The 20,564-nt window shown below is 43.7% G+C and overlaps 1 protein-coding gene across 2 annotated transcripts in view; it reads right to left on the reverse strand.

The window, feature by feature from the left end:
- Positions 1-20,564, reverse strand: part of Kcnq3 (potassium voltage-gated channel subfamily Q member 3) — a 307,126-nt gene that overhangs the window by 25,706 nt on the left and 260,856 nt on the right. For both annotated transcript variants that reach the window (XM_052747915.1, XM_052747914.1), the window contains exons 3-9: positions 19,721-19,847; positions 18,159-18,331; positions 15,172-15,327; positions 13,762-13,872; positions 10,983-11,078; positions 9,384-9,478; positions 5,556-5,582 (exon numbers count right to left, since the gene is read on the reverse strand). In XM_052747915.1, coding sequence (XP_052603875.1) covers positions 5,556-5,582; positions 9,384-9,478; positions 10,983-11,078; positions 13,762-13,872; positions 15,172-15,327; positions 18,159-18,331; positions 19,721-19,847 — 785 coding nt within the window. The remainder of the gene's footprint in view (positions 1-5,555; positions 5,583-9,383; positions 9,479-10,982; positions 11,079-13,761; positions 13,873-15,171; positions 15,328-18,158; positions 18,332-19,720; positions 19,848-20,564) is intronic.

Genomic DNA, 20,564 nt, shown 5'->3' on the forward strand with positions numbered 1-20,564 from the left:
GTGTGACTTTTACAGATGTAACCAAGCTAAAGTCATACTAGAATAGGGCAGACCCCTGATCCAATGAGTAGTATCTTTATAATGAAAAGAAAAGAGAGATTTGACATAGATATACTCAGAAAGAAAAAGCCCATTTGAAGGTAGAGGCATGGATTGGAATGATGGCAAACTAAGGATTGCCAATGACCACCAGGAAGAGACAAGAGCATCCTCAAAAGTCTTTGGAGGAAGCATAGTCCAGGTGACATCTTAATGTCAGACTTCCAGCCTCTTGAACCTCTTGAACCTCTTGAACCATGGTAAATTTCAGTTGTTTTAAATCATCCAGTCATTTGGTTCATGGTAATTTGGTATGGCTAGCTGAGGACACTAATATTATCTACCAATGGTAGTTGAATGGCTGAATAATATAGCCTTCAGACTTGTGGAACCAGGAGAGCTGTGCCAATTCTTCTGTCTTAAGGAATGAGGAGATCGTGGGGGGAGATGCTACATGAGGTATGTATAGAGAGGAACTTCCTTTTTCACATTTTCAGACATAAAAATGGGGTTCCCATACTCTTTGAAGAACGCAGAAGAATACACTAGCTGTCAGTTAGTCTGTTCCCATGGAAGAAGGTAAGTCACCCACTTGGATTATAAGTGTGAATGAATATTGTCCAACATTGCTTGATGGAGTAGGTGGCATTTTATAATCAGTATCCACATGGGGTCTTTCTCCAGCTTTCCTTGTATCATGGTGTCACAAAGGCCATGTCACACACACCCCTGCTGTAGTGGATGGGACAGTGACTAGTCTGTCCCTATGTTGCTCTCAAAGCCAGACTTGGTGGGGAGTATTATGAAATGTCAAGCCCAGGGCCAGCACTGCAAATAAAACCTATTCTTTGATTCCTCTCCAACACCTATGTACCAACCTAATCATAACCCAGTGTAAAAGGTATGTTATAAATAGCCATGATACCCCAATTATTTATTAGGGAAAATAGAGGCAAAGCCTTTACAACATGCCAGGGATCACTCAGGATATACAACTTTGGTCCAAACCTCACTTCAGCATCTCTATTACTCTGCAGCTTGGGCCAGTGTTGTAGGTCTGGACAGCGGGAGAAAATACTAATTGTATGGGGTCATACTCAAACCTCTTGTTTTTCACTGAGTAGCAATTTTCTCATCAGTAAAATTAGGGGATTGGGTTAACTGCTATCAAAATTCCTCGTCCCCCTTCACAATCACTGATTCTAGGGTCTGGAAGGACTTTATTGCCAACAGCGCACATGACTGTGAGATGAATTTCATGTGGTGATGTCAGAGGGAGAGATAAAGGATGAATGGCAGCCCTGGGCTGCATGTTCTTCTTCTGCACAGTGGGTTCTGGCTCCGTGTCTTTTCTGGCCTCTCTAGCCTCCTCTTCTGGCAAGGACTTCAGCTCTTTGAGCCAAGACAGGGTAGAGGAAAACAAACAAGCAAAGGGATACCTGCAGTGACCAAGGAAGCCACTGCACTGTGCTTGGGACCAGGACCTGTGGACCCAGACCGGCTGGATCCAAGCCCTTCTGTGTGTCTTTCTATTTACAGATACTGTGCAAAGTTCTTATCTCTTTGAATCTCAGTTATTATGTATAAAATGAGGATTCAAAATAGTATTTAGATCATAGGGTGGCTGTGAAGTTTGATGTACACAGAGCCAGACCTGGCAGACAACAGTTATTCTTTATAAGTTATTGTCATTACTTTAAATCCTTTGATCCAAAGAATAATTTGCTAAATGAGAAAGACATAATCATGAGGCAAGAGAAAAGGAAGGTGTCTGGGATGACATTTTTGCTCTTCAAAGACAAATACACATTCTGAAGTGTGTTATTCAGAGTCAATTGTTTGAAAATACAACATGAACAATTGGGTTCAAGCAAGCAGTTGTCAACATAGATATCTGTTTTTAGAATTTAAAAATCCTAGTTTCCATCACAAAGACACTCTAATTACCAGCAGGATGCTTGATGCCTATATACTGAATCCTAAAACTGATGGTTAAAGTGGTGTCCAGAACATGAAATCCTACCCTCTCTCAACACTGTGTAGAATAAATGAGGTTTAGTATGGCTTAATGTTGATGTTCCTTGGTGCAATATTATTACTAAGACTGTGAAATTAATGGATGGACTTTATGACTATCACAGACAATGGCTGTTTTTGTCTACTTGCTGTTGCATTTACTATTCATGGGAGGAGGAAGTACCTTATTACATTCAGGAACTTGTTACCTCTATTCTCTCACTTCACTCAAGTGAATGTAATGGAGTTTATCACTCACAGTACTTATTTCACTCTAACATGTAGAAGATACCACAAGGGTTGGCCAGCAGTAGTCTCTATTCCCTAAGGAAAGAAACTGTCCAAGGCATGAATATATGACCAAATTAGGTCAATATGTAGGGTTCCCTGTGTTTTTCAAACTGCTGGCTCATGAGTATTAACTCTACAGAGGAAAGAAGAAAACATATTTTATTTTGGGTTTACTAGCATACACAGATTAATCAACAAATGGACAGTCAGCTATGAGAGTGAACTCATCATGGAATGAATAGAGATAAAAGATGAAATAGAAAAATCCAGAAAGTCCCTATCCTTGCTCCCAGAGGCTTCTGACTCTTTTAATGGATACGTCAGCTATTACATTTCTTTTATAAGGTAGAGTAGTGTAAATTGACTTCATGATATTTGTATAATATAGACTTTGTCCATTCATTCATCCACCCACTATCCATACATTCATCCATTCACCATTCATCCATCCCCCATCCATCTATCTACCCATTGGTCCATTAACTTATCCATTTTCCATCCACCCACTCACCCATGTACTTATACTCTATCTACCCACTTTCACTGTATATGTACACAAAGCTGACTAGGTTTTCAGGTTATGTTTAGGTACCTCAGAGGTATCCAGTCTACCAGACAAAGCAACTGAGAAACAAGTATATTATGTAATCATCAGTACTGTGAAGGACACTTAAGCAGTATCAAAGGTAAAGAGACTGATGAGGCAAGAGTGAAGAGTCAGAAAAGGTCACTTTTGGCAGGGGACATCAGGCAGAATCCCAAGAGAAGTAGGCAAGAGAGCCATATGAAGTCATACACAAAGAGTTTTTGGCTGAAGGAGACTGCTCTAAGACAAGATCATGTGTGTGCTGGGTTAACTGAGCTCACTTTGTACTCACAAACACTGAGGGCATTAATGACCCACACTTTAGGAGATTCCTCCCTAACAGAGTGGAAGGAGGATGAAACCCCTACTCTGGATATTTTTGTGTTGATGGCATTGTATGATGTGTGAGCATTTTAGATCAACTCTTTGAGAGTAGCATGAAGATGAAGTTGGTTGTTATTTATTCACTTAGCAAATATTTATGGGGGACATTTATATTTCAGGCATAAGTTTAACTTCAATACTGATGTGTGTGCATGTGTGTGTAACATAATATATATATGCATTCATATATGCTTTATTACAAAAGTTTTGAATCCCAACCAAGGTCATCACAATGGATATACTCAAACCAGGTGAGAAGAGATGGGAGGAGCCAACTGCTTCCATTTATGTAAGATTGTACAGCATGGCATATCAAGTGTTCATCTCCCTGTGAGCCTATCTTTTTGTTTTGGTTAATCACAGGATCATACACACCAAGAACGAAGTGCACCATTATCAGAGCCAACTGTTCAGTCAACTATATGAATTCAGCTGGGCTTACGTTCCACAAACAAGTCCACATGAACCAAAACAGTCAAGAAAGCCCTAAGTAAACAATTATGCTGTAAGCAAGCAAGAACTTGAGTTCCCACAAATAAGCTGACTAGCTGACTAAATGATTCCATTTCTTACCCTCAAGACTGCATCTGGATCTAGAAAGAAACAGGAAACATAACTGTTTCCTCATGTTGTTGAACAAACCAACATGTGGGCTGTGTGTTCTAGCAGGAGGCAATAAGGTGAGCTTCAGATTTCACTCTGACTATATGGAGATAATAATAAGGTGAGACTGGAATGTCTGTTGATTGGCAGCCTATTGAAGAAGCTAATTATAAGGCAGCCAATGAAGAGGAGCAAGTTTTCATTTAAAGCATCTGCTTATTGGTGAGCCTTCCGTTGTCACCTTGTTCCCTTCCTTCTCAGGGGAAGGAATTGAGTTCATCCTTCCTCAAGATCTCCAGGCTGTGTACTCACACTCGCTCCCATTCTCTCCCTCCCCAGTCTGCCAGCCCTACCTGACTACTTTCAAATACTGGATAAAGAGGACTGAGTGGCTTCCATAACCAACTTTGATCTTCTCTGAGGAGGGTGAACCAGCAAATACCCAAGTCTAACCCTAAAAAAATCAGGGAATAGATTTTCCTTTGTACCTTGGCAGAGTGGGGGGGGGGGTTCTTGAAAAGGCACAAATATGTTGGGAGCCATATTTCAGAGAACCTCTTTTCCATACCCAAAGAAACACCACTAGAAAAGTTTCAAATGAACCTATTTGATCCTCAATTAAACCAGAAGCAGAATATCCAATTTGGAATAATATACACTAGTCCCAACTATGGTTTCAGTTACCCACAGTTAACTATAGTTCAAAAAAAGCTACATGGAAAGTTCCAGGAAACACTCCATAAGTTTAAATCAAGTACTGCTCTGAGTAGTGTGTTGTCATCTCGTATCATCTCACAGTATTTTTTTCAAAGTGAATCATCTTGCTTTATATCCTAGAACAGGGTCCAGATGTTGGGTACCTTCTACAGAGGGCTAAGAAGTTGAGAAAAGTAGCCATACACAACCCTAAGCCTCTTCTTGCCTCTGCAGCAGCCCACAATGCACATGGCTTACTGGAAAGCCTAATGGTTATAGGGATCTCTGTTTGCTTTCTAAAGTGCCATCTGTGATGTGAGCCCAAGAAGCAAATGGAGAAAAATACAGTGGTAAACATTTTTTAAAAATATGTGCATTGATGTTTTGCCTTCATGTATGTCTGTGGGAAGGTGTCAGATCTTGGAGTTAAAGATAGTTGCTCGCTGACCTTTGGGTTTTGGCAACTGAACCTGGGTCCCCTGGAAGAGCAGTCAGTGCTCTTGACCACTGAGCCATCTCTCCAGCCCCAGTGGCAAACATTTTCACATTTATATCTGACTTTGAATTTGGGTTTTGCTACCTAGTTCTTGTATCATTCTGGAGAAAAGCTAAATTTTTCTGAGTCCCTGACTCCTTGTTCACAAAGGAGAATAATCGGGCTTATCTCATGTGGTGATTGTAAGGATCAAGTGAGACAACCTGCTCAGAGCCTAGCTCTGAGGAGACAGACATTCGCTATGTAGCTGTTGCTATTATTCATACTAAGTTGTCCTTAACTAAATTCATATGAAGATGTCACAGGAATCAGTGTTCAGCAACCGAGTGAGCACCAAAGACTAGCTTGTGACCAACATGGCTATCTAGCAGCTTCCCACCATGTAGAACTGAACCCTCCCCGAAAACAACAGTGAAAGGAGGGGCTTCATAATCAGAAATGTACCTGGCTGCTGCTTCCAGTTGTTCTTTCCTATAAAAGGGGGAGAAACAGAAAAAAAAAAGTAAATAGCATGACGTGGTTGCATCTTGCCCCAAAGTTTGCCTAACTGATTCACTTGGAAGGTAGATCAGGGCAGTTGGAATAAAGAAACATTCTGGAACAAGATGGTGGGTATGGAAGGGAACCAAGGCATGAGGCAGGCTTTGCCATGTGCTCCAAGCCCCTGCTGCCACCATTTGGTCCTGTGTTCCTAAGTTTGTCTTAGCTGCTCATTCATCATGAAAATGAGTGAGGGCCTACTCAACCCCAGGTTTCACAGCTCGATTCAGAAGGTTTGTTTTGTGGTAGAGACAGATCAGGAAATCAGGACTGCCATTGTAGTTGCTGTACTCCAACCCCGCCCTGCCACCATGGCCAACAGTGTTACCACCGTGCATGTTGACTGGATAGTAAATTGTTTCATGTCTCTTCTCTTATCAGATATTATTTTAAGCGCTATTTATGGATTTGTCAATTAAGCCTTATAACAACACTAAGAAGTAAATACTGCCATCATACCACTTTTCTGTTGAGAAGGCTGAGGGACAAAAAGTTTAATAAATTGCCTAAGGTCTCAGACACAAAGCAGTAGAGTTCAGATCCCAACCCAGGCAGTGTGTCTCCAGAGCATGCCCTGTTAGTGATGGGGCTAGTTGAACATGCTGGCCACATAGTCACCATTCTGAGCCTTTGCACAGCTCTGTCTAGAATTCTCTACCCATTTTCTCTACTTGGAGCATTCTTGTTCATCCATCAATTCCCCCAGGCTGGACCTCAATCCAGACAGGGTGTTCTAGCACTGGGGTCACCCACAGTGGATTTCTCTGGCTATAATTTCAGAGCTCAGTAGCTTTCTTTCCCCTTTCGTTTTCGTCAGCTTTCATCCATCTCACCAGTGCAGACTTCATAACCTTCCACGGATCAGGTACCAAGACAGATACTGTCATACACTTACTCAGTTTCACCCTTATGACACCAACCCCTTCAGAAATGGGCAATGTGTAGCTAAATCACCCTTGACCTGTGGGATGCAGGCGAGGATGCATCAGAGTATCACATGCTTCTCTCTAAAACAGCTGTTTTCTTCCCAGACACACAATGGAAGATCAAAAGCCCTGTGCAGAAGAACCGGGTTCCAATCTTTTTTTCCAGCATGTACTTGCTGGATCAAATCAGGTATCATTCTCAGTGTTCTGACTTTTCCCTTACAAAAATGGTCACAAGGGACAGAGAACGAGAGGATCAGAAGAAACCACAAATGAAGACAAGAGTCCTTTCTGATGTAACAAAATTGCTCTGCAGTTAGTGTGTTGAACGATGCCCAATTTCGAGAATATACTCAAAATCACTACACTGTTCTACCCTCTTATAGGTAGTAATATGTAGCTCAATAAAATTATCGTTAAAATGTATATAAAAGGAAAAAAAATCCTTTGGGAAGCAGGTGAGGACACATTAGCGTACCTGCTTTTCCTCTGTTACTAGCATATGGTGTGGGTTGGCATTCAGGGACATTCTTTTCCCAAAGGACTGTCTCGTTTCAGAGTGGTTGCTAAGTGAGTTTCTCTAGTGACTTTGTACTTTTGTCCTTGAAAAACAAAACAAGAAAGAAATGTTCCCTCTTAGTCTAAAAGCCATTCCCACATCACAGCAGCTGTCTGCAGCACAATGTAGCCCTCAAGTGTCTGACAGCCAGGACAATGATGTATTTATAATAAATCAACCAAAAAGAATAGGCCCATTGCCAAGGCCTTGGGATGCACAGCTAATGAAAATCATCTTGGCTCTACATTCGGTCTGGGTCCACATGTTCTTGGTTTTGAGTCCAAGGTCATTCTGTTTTCTTAAAGGGAGAGATACTGGCCCATTCTAGGAAGGCTCTGATTTATGCTATCCCAGCCCCTAATCAATAATAGCAGTAAGAGAGTTCTACAAACACAATTAGCAACATCTGAGCAAGTAAGTTTAATTAAGTTAGAAGATACAGTGAGCAGCCCAAACTTAGTCCTTTATTTAATTATTCATCTGTTCCCTCTTACCTCTTCCACAAGTCATCAGTCCCCTTTATCTTTCTCAGAGCCTCTCTCTCCTCTCCCTTCTTAGTGCTTCTACCTTGGCTCATGCCATCAGACTTCCCTGAGAAGTGAAAGCCCAGTGAAGGTGAGGTAGGAAAGGTTTTCTGGGACTGGGCTTGCAATTCTCCAAGGTCACGGTCAGGTTCCATATTTCCATGTTGGTTATGATCAATGTTTGTAAAGTTTTTAAATTAAGCAATGAGTCCATAAATTCAGAACCCTTCTATTTCCTTAAATCTTTTAAAATTGATTGATTGATGTGTGTGTGTGTGTGTGTGTGTGTGTGTGTGTGTGTGTGTGTGTGTGCACATGTACTTGGAGGAGTCAATTCTTTCCTTCTACATGAGTATTAAACTTAGGTCATTAGGCTTAGTGGCAAGTGCCTTTAGCCACCGAGCCATCTTGTTGGCCAAATTTCCTTAAATCCTTAGCACAATGTAGTGGTGAGGATAAAAGAATAAATGGAGGCAGTATTCATAAGTCAGCCATGGATTATCTACTGAGTGCGTGGGAGAGTTGGGTAGGTGTTGAGAGAGCCACTTACCTACTGTTGGGTTGTATTATGGTTCACTGAAATGACAGGTACTTGTTTGTGGAACATGCTTCAGTAAACATAGTTCAGAGCAGACTCTACTCCAGCAATGACCTAACTTTGCCTCTACCTTTTCTCCTAAGTCAAGGGTTCTAGAATTCTAACATCTATCTATATCCAGAAGTCTAGGCTCGAGACCACAGCATCAAAACACTAAAAAGGAAGAGTCTACTTTAGAATCCAGGCAGTGAGAAAAGCATGGGCTTCAGAAAACTATCAAAATGTCCAAGAATTCTGAGTCCTGGGTCACTGATTGGTAAGTAGAACTTAGTATCATCAACCATTCATCTTGCTACTCAGTGTTCACCATGAACCATTATGATAAAATGAAACCATGGCTCCTCCTGGTCAAGATGGGTTTACCACCACATTTCTATCATAATTTCTGGAGGTGTATGTTGGCTTTATACGTTCAAAACAATGTCTCTAACTCTAACATACCCCTACATTTGTGAAGACTGACTTATCTCAGAGGACCTGTTAGCATTAAATGAAACACAGATATTTGGAAAGCAGTGGATATCACTGCATGTTAAGTTCCTTTCTCTTCTCCTTATGCTAGCCATGGGAAGAGGCTATCCACCCCCTTGGGCATTTAGTTCAATTTTCCAACTCTGAGAACATGAAACACTATTCATGGATTTCCAATGAACTCCTTGGTCATCCTTGCCCTTCTTCCCTTTGTTGAAATGGTCTGTGAGTGTAGGCTATGACCAGGTCAATGAATCATCAGTCTGCTGGGACAGCTGATTGTACTGGCCTCAGTTTCCTCTGTCCTCGGATTCTGTTCATACAGCCATTTCCTAGTGCCTTGCTGTTTACCTTTATCTGCTCACTGGAGCATATTTTAAGATTCATGGTACATAGAGGGCTTTGGAAACTAGTGATGTCTGGTTTTACTTCTGAGGATTCAGACTTAATTAGGCCAAGTATATCTGAATACCAAGGTTCTGCTGTTTTGTTTGCTTAATTTCCCAGTGATGTTAATATGTGGTCCATATTGGGGGCCATTCTCTACTGCCTTAGAAGATACTCTCTAGCAAACCATGAGACCATGACACAAAGAATAGACTGTGGTAAAGAAGGTCAAACATACTCTGAGCACTCAGACAAGTGACTACTTGCCTGAAGAATGGGAAAGAGACAACTGATTCATAAAATCTCCAGGTTGCCACCAGGTCAATCCTATTGGGGTTGGTAGCATAATATCTCCAGGCAGCCTGAGGAGGAAAAAAAACAGGAAACAGAATGACATGGGTATCACACGAAATGTTCACACAGCATCCTATGACATTCAAACAACCTTTAAACTCTTGACTCTTAAGAATTTGAATGTCTATCTAGGGAGGACTCAGAGAAGCAGAGGCTCTTAGCTTTTAATAGCTTCTTTGAAGAAAAACTTGACCATTTTAGAGTTATGATAAGTGCTGTGGTGAGCTGGGACATGGGTGACAAATTGGGATAAAGAGAAGAGGATAGAAAATCCCTGAAAAAAATGGTTATTCTTTCCAGAGAGTTCCTTGAGACTGTTTAGTCAATTATACAGGAAAATAAAGTCTTTGGTGCTACTTCTGAGTATAAGAGAGACTGTGAGCTGGCTCTCATAGACTAAGCTTCTGGGATACTCTGATGGTTTGCAGCTTGAGGGCATAAAGAAACAAGCAGACTTTGAATATTGTGACTGGCATAGAAAGCAGACTGTGTTGGATGCTACCATGCTGTATCAGTCCCACAGATCCACAAAAGAACCTACTGCAACTGGATACAAGCTCTGGGTGAATGGCAATGTCCTCAACACTCAGGAGGGCACAGTAGGACACACTAATTTCCTATTTACTATGTCCCCTGTTCCCAAACAGCCCATACAATCATGATACAGACTCCCTGTGATGCCTAAGGGGGAGCAGTTACTCCTGTTTTATCCCTCTTACTACTCTGTCTACAGTTGGAGGAGTAACCATGATGGACAGAACCAGGTATCCAACATCTCCTGTTGAGGGTCAGGACAAACTGGTGAAGTATCCAATATTTTGTACACCTTTGGTCTCTCTCTCTCTCTCTCTCTCTCTCTCTCTCTCTCTCTCTCTCTCTCTCTCTCTCTCCTCATGGGCTCTCTACTGCTGACAGATAGGAGGTGATCACAACACTCCTTGTAGCTCACTAAGTACCTGGTTTTTGGTCAGCTATCTCTTTTCAGTGGGTCACTGGATCAATCCTATGATGGGAAGAAGAATGAAAAGGAGGCTAAGAAAAGTCACAGGCCTAAGCCAACTTCTTCACTCCAAGATTATCAGGGAGAAAAAAAGAGCAAATGGTTTTACCAATGAGTACTTGAGTAGCTTAGAATTTGGGTGAAAAATGGTAAGGCTTTCACTGACAACACACATAGATTGAGTAGGCAACCATGGTGATGTCTATAATCACCCACAAAAGAGCAAATGCCAGCTGGTCCTCTCCTGCCTAGGGATGGGCTTTTGTTCTTCCTCTCTGTCTCTGTCTCTCTCTCTGTCTCTCTCTCTCTGTCTCTCTCTCTGTCTCTCTGTCTCTGTCTCTCTCTCTGTCTCTCTGTCTCTGTCTCTCTCTGTCTCTCTGTCTCTCTCTCTCTCTCTCTCTCTCTCTCTCTCTCTCTCTCTCTCTCTCTCACACACACACACACACACACACACACACATTCACCCACTCACACCCCTGGACCCATCCTAGTTCACCTCTAGGCACACAGACCTGGATGAGCTCAGCGGCTGGCTTCCTTCTCTTCTCAAAGTGCTTCTGACGGTGCTGCTCCTGTACCTTGAGTGCCAGTCCTGAGCCAAGGATGCCCTGCAAGGAGACGTCAAACCTGGGTCAGCTGCCCTGGGCTCTGCACTGCACTCAGCATCCCAGCCTCACTTCCGGGGTAGCAGAGAATGTGTGGTTCAATGACACTCTGGAGCCCATGTTGCCATTTGAATGTGAAATGTCACCCACAAGTTCATGGGATTGAACCCTTGGTCCTTATCCGATGGCCCTTTAGGAAGGTTGTGGAACCTTGAGGAGCCTTATTGGAGGAATTAAGTCACTGGAGGTGGGTCTAGGTGTTTGTGGTAATTTTTTTTTTTTTTTTTTTTTTTTTTTTTTGGTTTTTCGAGACAGGGTTTCTCTGTGTAGTTTTGCGCCTTTCCTGGAACTCGCTTTGTAGACCAGGCTGGCCTCGAACTCACAGAGATCCGCCTGCCTCTGCCTCCCGAGTGCTGGGATTAAAGGCGTGCGCCACCACCGCCCGGCGTTTGTGGTAATATTTATTTGTGCTGAAATGTGGCGATATTTTATTTGTATGTTAATAAATAAAGTTTGCCTGGAGATCAGAGGTCATAGCCAGCCATAAACAAAAGTCATGCAGGTGGTACATTAAGGGTGGTACACGCCCTTAATCCAATCGCATGGCAGGCCGTCTCTGTGTGTTCAAGGACACAGCCAAGTGTGGTGACACATGCCTTTAATCCCAGTACCAACCATAGAGACCTGGAGGTCTGTACAGACAGGCAGTTACAAGGAAGTGAGGTGGCTGGGTTAAGAGCCAATGAGAAGGCAGAACAGCAAGGCAAAAAAGGCACAGGTTAGACAGGAAGAAGCTGGTTCTCTTGAGAAGCTACGGCGACATGGTGAACTAAAGTTAGTTGGTGGCTATCACTCTGATCTCTATGGCTTTCACCCCTGTATTTGGCTCTGTGTTTCTTATTTAATAAGACTGTTCAGAAATTAATCTACAGGTGTTCTATAGCCTGGCCCTATGGCTTGTCCACTCTGCTTCCTGACTCTACATGTGATGTGACCAGTTGCTTCCTCCTCCTGCCACCATGCCTTCCTGGATACTATGTACTGTATCCTCTTAAACTGTAAGCCAAAAAGAAATCCTCCTCTACTTGCCAGGCATTTTGCTCATAGCAATGAGATGAGATTTTTGCAGTGGCGATACTAGATGGAGGACAGAAGGGAGGAAGCCTCCTTTTTTTGCTCCTGGAGTAAGGAGTAATGTTAATGAAACTAGCCTGAAGCCAAAAATGTCTGGCTTCCAATCTGATAGCCACAGACCAGCTGTGAGGCCCTGTACAAGGCTCTTATCTGTGCTCTATCTTTCTATAGGGTCACTGGATCACAGTACTTACCTCACAATGATCTCAGGAAAAACCTAGATGATAAATAGGAATTGTTCCAGAAAGGGATGCCACACAGAATAGATGCCCTGCATATGATAATTGAATTTTAAAATATTTTAGCTGCTTGAATTGCCCCTTGGGACATGTACTACCGGCAGAATGTCCAAGAATTGAATCTACTTTGATTTCCAGGTCAGAGACCCATGTGGACTAAATAGACAGACTTAGTAGATAGACACATTTAATATGAAAGAGAATTAGAGGTGGTACCACATACAGCCCATACAGCCCATCATTTGCCAGTTTCACAGATGAGCAAACAGGTTTAAGATCATAGTAAAAGTCAAATAGCTGATGAAAATACATATAAGTTTGCTAGAAATGGAGAAAGAAATTCTCTTTAGTAAAGGAACGGGGATGGAGGAGCAGCAGAGGGGTTGTGGTTTAAGAACACTTTCTTCAAGCTGCATAACTAGGAGCCAGGCTTTAGAACTGGCCTGGCTTGGGGTTCCTGACTCCACATCCCAGGAATGTTTACTAACCTTTAATTGAGCCTCAGTTTTTAACTCATATTATTGGCAGGAAGACCAAATGAGATGATGCAGGTAAAACATTTGGCATGATTTGGGCACACACTGATTCCAGGGTGAGAGAGCCTTCTGTTTTTACTCTCATTATACCACCTTTTGGGGATCTTTCAACATGTCAAGAACTACTCTTGAGCGAAATAAAAAACATTCAAAAATTGAAGGCAGCAAGTGTCAGGCCAAAGAAAGGAAATTCAGATGTGAAATACCTGTTCTGTGTAAGGTTTTGGGCATCAACAGATGAAGACAGAACCTCTGGCCCCAAGGGTTTGAGGGCAGGCAGAGGTGGGAACCTGTAAACCCACATGGAGTCAGAATGGGAGGGGTCTACTGACGCTGACTGAAGCTGGCAGTGCCGGGTCTTAGAAAACAATGGGGCCGCCGGGCGGTGGTGGCGCACGCCTTTAATCCCAGCACTCGGGAGGCAGAGGCAGGCAGATCTCTGTGAGTTCGAGGCCAGCTTGGTCTCCAAAGAGAGTTCCAGGAAAGGCGCAAAGCTACACAGAGAAACCTTGTCTTGAAAAAAAAACAAAAAAAAAAAAAAAAAAAAAAAGAAAGAAAGAAAGAAAACAAGGGGGCATTTGAAGATCACTCCTGGTGGTGCGAGGAAGCAACACAAGCCACCATGGGAGAGGGGTGAGATACACCATGCCTGAGGTAACAGCTGGTAAAACCCAGGATGTGGAGCGAAGGATACAGAAGGGTGAAATTTGAGGCCAGGGATGTGAGCTGGCTCTAGGCAGTAAAGGGAACTTCCTGTCACACACTGAAAGAACTTACTGCTGGAAGGGCAAAAAAGGAGACGCCGATTAAGGAAAAGGTGGCAGCAATCAGACGTCCTTCCCAGGTTTTAGGTGTCTTGTCTCCATAGCCGATGGTGGCCAGTGTTATCTGAAAAGGAGAAGAGTGCAAAGTGGGTTTCCCCAGGTAGGGGACATCCGTGACAGTCAACCGAGCTCTGTCTCAGCCTGTGTGCCTGCTCAGGTGCTTCTCTCTCTCTCTCTCTCTCTCTCTCTCTCTCTCTCTCTCTCTCTCTCTCTCTCTCTCTTTCTTTCTCTCTCTCTCATATACAGTTGCTCCACATCTTTGGATTTAACCAACTGTGCTTCACATTTTTTAATAAATTTCACATATTTTGAAAATTTCGAATTTGAAATATTTGAATAAAAAGCAAAGGGTAATTTTACAATGAAAATAATACAAATAAGAACTATAGCACACCAACTATTTACACAGTATTGATAGGTCATTAGGCACTAAAAGTAATCTAGAGATGATTTAAATACATAGGAGGATGTGTGTGGCTCGTATACAAATGCTACAATGTTTTCTAGAAGGGACAGGCATCTATATATTTTGACATCTTCAGAGAAGTGGAAAAAAATTGAAATCAATTTCCTGTTTACACCAAGGAATGACTGTACTTGTGAATGTGTGGATTTATGTACAGCCATGTTAAAAATTGTGTTTGTGAGTGTATTTGTACATATTATCACATGTACATGTCTCTCTGTCCATGTGTCTGTCCTGAGTAGTAGATTCCAGTGTGTGTTTATGTGTTTATCGAGACCACAGTTCGCAACACCATGGCCTCTGCAGCCATCTGCCTGCCCTCCAATCTCAAGTGCCTTAAATGAATTATTAAACTAACTTAACTTCTATAGCTCTTTCCTCCTGTTTCTTGCCTAAATTTTTTCACTTTTTCAAAAAAGACTAACAACAGGTGTTTGGGCTCAAAGTACATTAGTAAGTACTGACAACTTAGCATAGTGATGTGGAGCAAATATGACTTCAGTAAGTGACAGATTTCGCACCTTTGTGTGGCTGTGCACTTCTATATGTGCCTTCAGCTCTGTGTGTCATGCATATATCTGGTACTGTGTTTGTGTACCATGGCTTGGCTGATGACTGCCCATGACTAACGAGGCCAGGTCCCAGGAAACCAGGCAAATAGACTGTTCTGAGCTCTCGTTTCCTCAAGCTCTATACAAAACTGTTCTAGGTACCTTCTTCATCAGTAGAAACTTCTCGTTTCCTCTCTGTAGATCTGACGGTGGAAGCGGTCCACCTCTGGATGCAGAATGAAGCTAACTGAGTGTGCCTATGCTCTGCCTTTCGCCTCCCTATGTATCTCGCAGTCAAGTTGCCATACAACCTCCCCAGGGTTGCCTTTCAACAAAGGTGACTCACCAGGCCCCACCACAGAGCATCTGCATAGGTCTCAAACTCCTCTTTCATCTCCTCTCCTTGTGCGTCCACCTCTGGCACATCCTTCTCCACCAGGTAGACAAGAAATGAAGAAAGGATGAGTGTCAGGAAGCCGATGTACCAGGCAGTGATGAGTTCCTGGAACAGCGAACAACAGAGGGAATCAGTGGGAAGCTCCTCAGATGGAAGCTTGAGCTAGGCAGTCTGGAATTGGAGTCCATGTTTACCAGCTTTCTTTTCTGAGTCTCATCCCTCATCAGTGAAAAACAGGACCAAGATTACGAACATTTCCATCAACTACTAGAATGTTGTAGGCTCTTAGAGAAGAGGAAAACTCCATTCTAGGTGACCTGCTGTCACAACCCAGGAGGCTTCATGGGAAGGTGAGTGATCAGGAGAAATTGGTTATTGTCAGAGACACGCTCAGAGTTTGGGAGACCTCATGTGTTACAGAACTGCACCCAGCAGGGCAAAAGCTCAATTCCATGTGCAGATTAGTGGCAAAATGCAGCTAATATGACCCAGAAGACAAAGTCATGGACAGGGACACATTCCTGCCAACATTTCACTGTATGATCCAAGGGAGAACTACATTTTCTTATCTCTGTGTAACATCTTAATTTTCAAAATTAAGAAAGAAAAAAAAATTGGCCAAAAGAGTCCTGTAGGTGTTCTGAATTCCAATGGTGGAATTCAGACAAACTATTGTTATGTTAAATGATCTTGCATATCAGAATATATGAAAAGTAAAACATAAGAGACATATGAGACCTGTGATTTCATGGATACTGTCACACAATAAGATGTAAACAAGGACAAGTGTTAAAAGGAAACACGATAGCAAGGAGCATAGAGAGGTGGCAAAGACAAGTCCATCCCTGGAGTTTCAAAAGCCCTGAATGGATGGAGATGATGATCTATAGTGGGTCTTAATTGCTTTAAGTCTTCCTAGGTTCTCCTGTCAAGGTTTAGCATGGTGGAGCGGATGAGTCACAACAACGGGTGAACATGATCTGAATGTAAAGTTTGTGTTCTTGCTGAGGCATCTCAGAGAGATGTCCTTGGCACAGCTGTCCTTCCTGGGGCGGTCCACTGCCAGCCTGCTGCCTTTAGACAGGAGAGTTTCACTGACAGGGGGCCTCTCTTATCACCTTGGCTCACAGAGTCCCCGCTGCCCATACCAACCTGTCTGCAGAGCCAGATGAAGAGCCCCTAGTCATCAACATTCACCCATAACCTTCATTATGATATTTTCCAGAATCATTTTATCCCACTAGAGAGTGTTGTGAACTGAATGGGAACTACCCTTCATAGGCTCAGGTCTGGAACACTTCCTTCCCAGCTGTTGGTGCTAATCTCCATGGTGGTGGAAGCCAGGAAGACTTTTTGGAGGTGGGGCTTAGCTGGTAAAAATAGGTCACTAGGGGTAGGTCTTTGAAAGTCTTCCTTGGTTCCAAATTCCTGTCTTAATCTACACTTCCTGGTCTGCCGTGATGTGAATGGCCTCCATCATACAGCCCTGCTGCCACAGACTCACTGCTCTGTCAAACCTTCCCCATAACAACATACTGAAACTCCCTGAAACAGTAAGTCAAAACGCATCCTTCCTTCCTCTCTGTTTTTTTAAGGGGGGCATTGTGTAAGAGCAGTGTCAAGGTAACAGCGAGAGTTCTGAGGTGTTTCCTTCGTAGCGTCACTGTTTTTTAATTAGTCTGCTTCTCTAACTCTGTTAGGTTTCTCGGCTCATAGTCTTGTCTTCCCCACAGCATCACATGCACACTGCACTCAAGTAAGTTCACACATGCGAAGCAGGAGGTTCTCCTCTGAGGGTCTGCCCTGAAGAAGATAGGAGAGCAGAAAGAAGACTGTGTCTTCCTTCTCCGACGGCTGTCTGAACACCTGCCTCTTGCTTTGTAGCTCTGTCTCCCAGGCTCCTGCAAGCCAGAAGATTCACTGGTTGCTTCTTTAGAAACAGCAGCTTGATCACGTGCAACATGCAGATACACCAGCTGTGCTGGATTATTAAGAGGAGGTCTAATAGCTGACACTGGGAATTCAAATGGGCTCTTCAAGGGATCCCTGACTTTACATAATTTTCACCAGCAGCTCTGTGGCAGAGCCTGTTCCTCCACATGCCTAGTGGTTAGCCCTGGGATCAAGGGACTGGTGTCCAATCAATGTTGAGAAGCAGCAGAAGCAAATGCTTTCCCATGTTTAAAAATATGCTCTGCAGGATCTGCAAGGCCTTCTTTTCCTGCCTTGGTGACTCAGGGCTCAGTTTCCTGATACATGAGACCCAGCTAGCTTACCTGACACAAGAAGCATGAACCAGCATCACGTGCCAGGTTCGTAGAGACCCTGGGGTGTATTTGTCCTGGGAGCGGTGCTTGGCCTATCCTAACTATAGGATCAACTTTAGAAGTTTCACCCTCGCAACACGAGCTTCCATCTCTGTATTTCTAAATGGCAGAGAAATCAAGCACAGAACTTGGCCCAGAGTACAAATAATGGATTTAAAAAAACCCCAAAGTGACACAGAGTTTGGATCAAAATTAGTCTATGCAACTCCCAAACCTTCCCCTCCTGTCCCATGCTGCCTTGTGTGAGCTCACTCTACCCTTTCAACCATGTGGAGGTACAGATATTACCTCTGAGCTGCTGAATCCTCAATGGTCATCCCTACTTCAGAAATGAGGAAACTGAAGGCCAATGAAGGGTGAGTGATTTAACCAGGTATTTGCCTACAGTGGAGCTGAGACCTAAGCCCAGGTTTGCCTGTGGTCCACATCTTCTCTGGACCACACCCGCATACACTTCTTTCTCCATTTCCTCCTCCTCTCTCGTTATTATCATTATCATCAGTGTTGGCAGCATGACTAACCGGAGGGACACTATAGGAAGAGGTGACATAGAAAGGCACAAGTAGGAGAGAAGCCTGCATCACTTCGTGGCTTCTCTGTTACACTTACTTTGCTGTGGGCACAAATAGCTGAGCCCAGGAGCTTCCAGGTGCCACCCCTCCTGTCCATTCGAAGCATGCGCAGGATCTGCAGGAAGCGGAGGCTTCGCAGGGAGGTGGCCAGGACATTGCCCTGGTTTCCCACGGCAACCACTGGCACAGAGGCAATCAGCACGAAGATGTCTGGTAAAGAGGACAGATCGTGGCAGAGAACAGGGAGAAGGTCATGCAGAGGAAAGACACCATCATAAGTGCTGTCTGGGGACTGAGGAACATGTGTCCAGCAGGGGCTGGCCTGAGCAACTGTGTTGAATTTGACATCAACCGCCAGTAGTAATGGATTGTGCTGTGGATGATGAGGAACAGTAACTCTGAGCACAAGTGATTTCCCAGGAGTTAGGGAAAGACCCCACTAGACTTCAACTCTGGCTCCAGAGCTCAGAGGTACAATTTCTCAAGGACATTTGCGTGGCACTTGACATTTGGTATCAGATGAGTTGCGGAGAAGAGGAAATTGGGGTTTGCTCAGGATGAAGAAGTGAGGCCTGACTCTCAGAGACTGTTTTAAGGGGTTTTGTTCGTTTGTTTTTTCTCAGTAAGCAGGATATGAAATGGGAACTTGGGTGTGATTTATTGAGTGATTAGTCCAGGGGCACTGGATTCTTCCGGAATTGTTATATTGGGGGTGGTGTGGCGGTTTGAATGAGAATGGACACCATAGGCTCATATGTTTGATTGCTTGGTTCCAGTTAGTGGAACTGTTTGGGAAGGATTAGGAAGTGCGGTAGGAGAAGGTGTGGCCTTATTGGAGGGGTGTGCCACTTGGGGAGGTGGGCTTTGAGGTTTCAAAAGCCCACACCAGGCCCAATTGCGCTCTCTCTCTCTCTCTCTCTCTCTCTCTCTCTCTCTCTCTCTCTCTCTCTCTCTCGGCCTGCTGCCTGTATATCACTGTATATCAGGATATAAGCTCTTAGCTACTGCTCCAGCATTATGCACATCACTGGGCTCCCAACCATGATGGTTATGGACTAACCTTCAGAAACTGTAAGCAAGCCCCAAGTAAATGCTTTCTTTAAAAAGTTGCTTTGGTCACAGTGTTTCACTACAGCAACAGAATAGTAACCAAGACTGGTGGGATCTGCTGCTCACCGATTATGAAACTGGAAGAACTCAATTTTGTGAACTTCAGTTTCAACCTCTGTAAAATGGGCAAAATGTGGTCTGGTCTGAGAGACGTGCACTCTCAGTCATCAATGGTATGGCACTTTCTACCCCTGATGGCCTAGCAGACACAGGTGATTTTAGCTACATTAGTGAGTGTGCTACTAGTCTAGGTAGTGGAGACACACACTACCTGGTGCTCTGTGGCTTCCTTACAACCCAAATGCTAATAGTGAGCCCAGTCCCCAACTACTGAGATTCACTGTCCTTATCACATCTCAAGGAATAATCCCAGGAGATGGATTTTTCAACACCAGATAATTTTTCACTCTCTGCATCCATACGACTTCCTTCTAGAAAGAGTGTAGGGGAGGACTGAGGCCACCACTGGACTCCGTTGTCAGGGCTTACCCAACATGCACAGGGGCTTCCTGGCAAACTTCAGCCTTCCACGCCAGCCTTTGTATCGACAGCAACATCCGGCGGCCCATATCCTCAAAGCAAACTCAGCTCCAAAGACGAAAATAGCAAATGTTTCCTGTGTGGAAGAGCATATGGAGTGAGGTTACCCAGTACCCAGTGTCAGGACTACTGAGAGCAGAGGAACTGGGTTTCTGTTGCTGCTGCTCTAGTGGTGAGCATGCTGGGGCCAGCGAGAAGAAAAGGGCAGGTGAGCCACCTCTATCCAGTTTTTTTTGTTTTTTGTTTTCCCAGAGCTGAGGACTGAACCCAGGACCTTACGCTTGCTAGGCAAGCGCTCTACCACTGAACTAAATCCCCAACCCCTCTCTATCCAGTTTTTAAGCACTCCTGTCTTCATCTTGGCACATTAACTATCCAGGCCAAATGAATCTGTGCTCGATTCTTTTCCAAAGATTCCATTCCAACCAATCATTTGGAAAGTCCAGTGAATTTATTAAAAATCCCTAAGGAGTAAAGTCAAACACAATCTGCCAATGCCATCCAGGATGCTCAGACACTGGCAGGACTAGCTGACCAATGTTGCTCGCCTTAGCTTTTGGGCCAGCCATTGCCTCAAGAGTTTCTTAGTATCATCCTCGGTTTTTACATTTTGAGAAATCAAAGGAGGGTCAGGGTTTAGAATGGAATGAACCTTTAGGTGAATTTTTGGAGGGCCAGAAAGCTATGGGTTATCATTTAATACATTTTAGCTTGCACTTGTGTGCCCCTTGTTTCTGTCCAGAAGAGTGGATTGTCATGAGGAAGTCCACACCTATGGCACACCTGGCCAGGC

This window comes from Peromyscus californicus, unplaced genomic scaffold, assembly GCF_007827085.1.
Source record: "Peromyscus californicus insignis strain IS unplaced genomic scaffold, ASM782708v3 Scaffold_20__1_contigs__length_68692818, whole genome shotgun sequence".
NCBI lineage: Eukaryota > Metazoa > Chordata > Mammalia > Rodentia > Cricetidae > Peromyscus > Peromyscus californicus.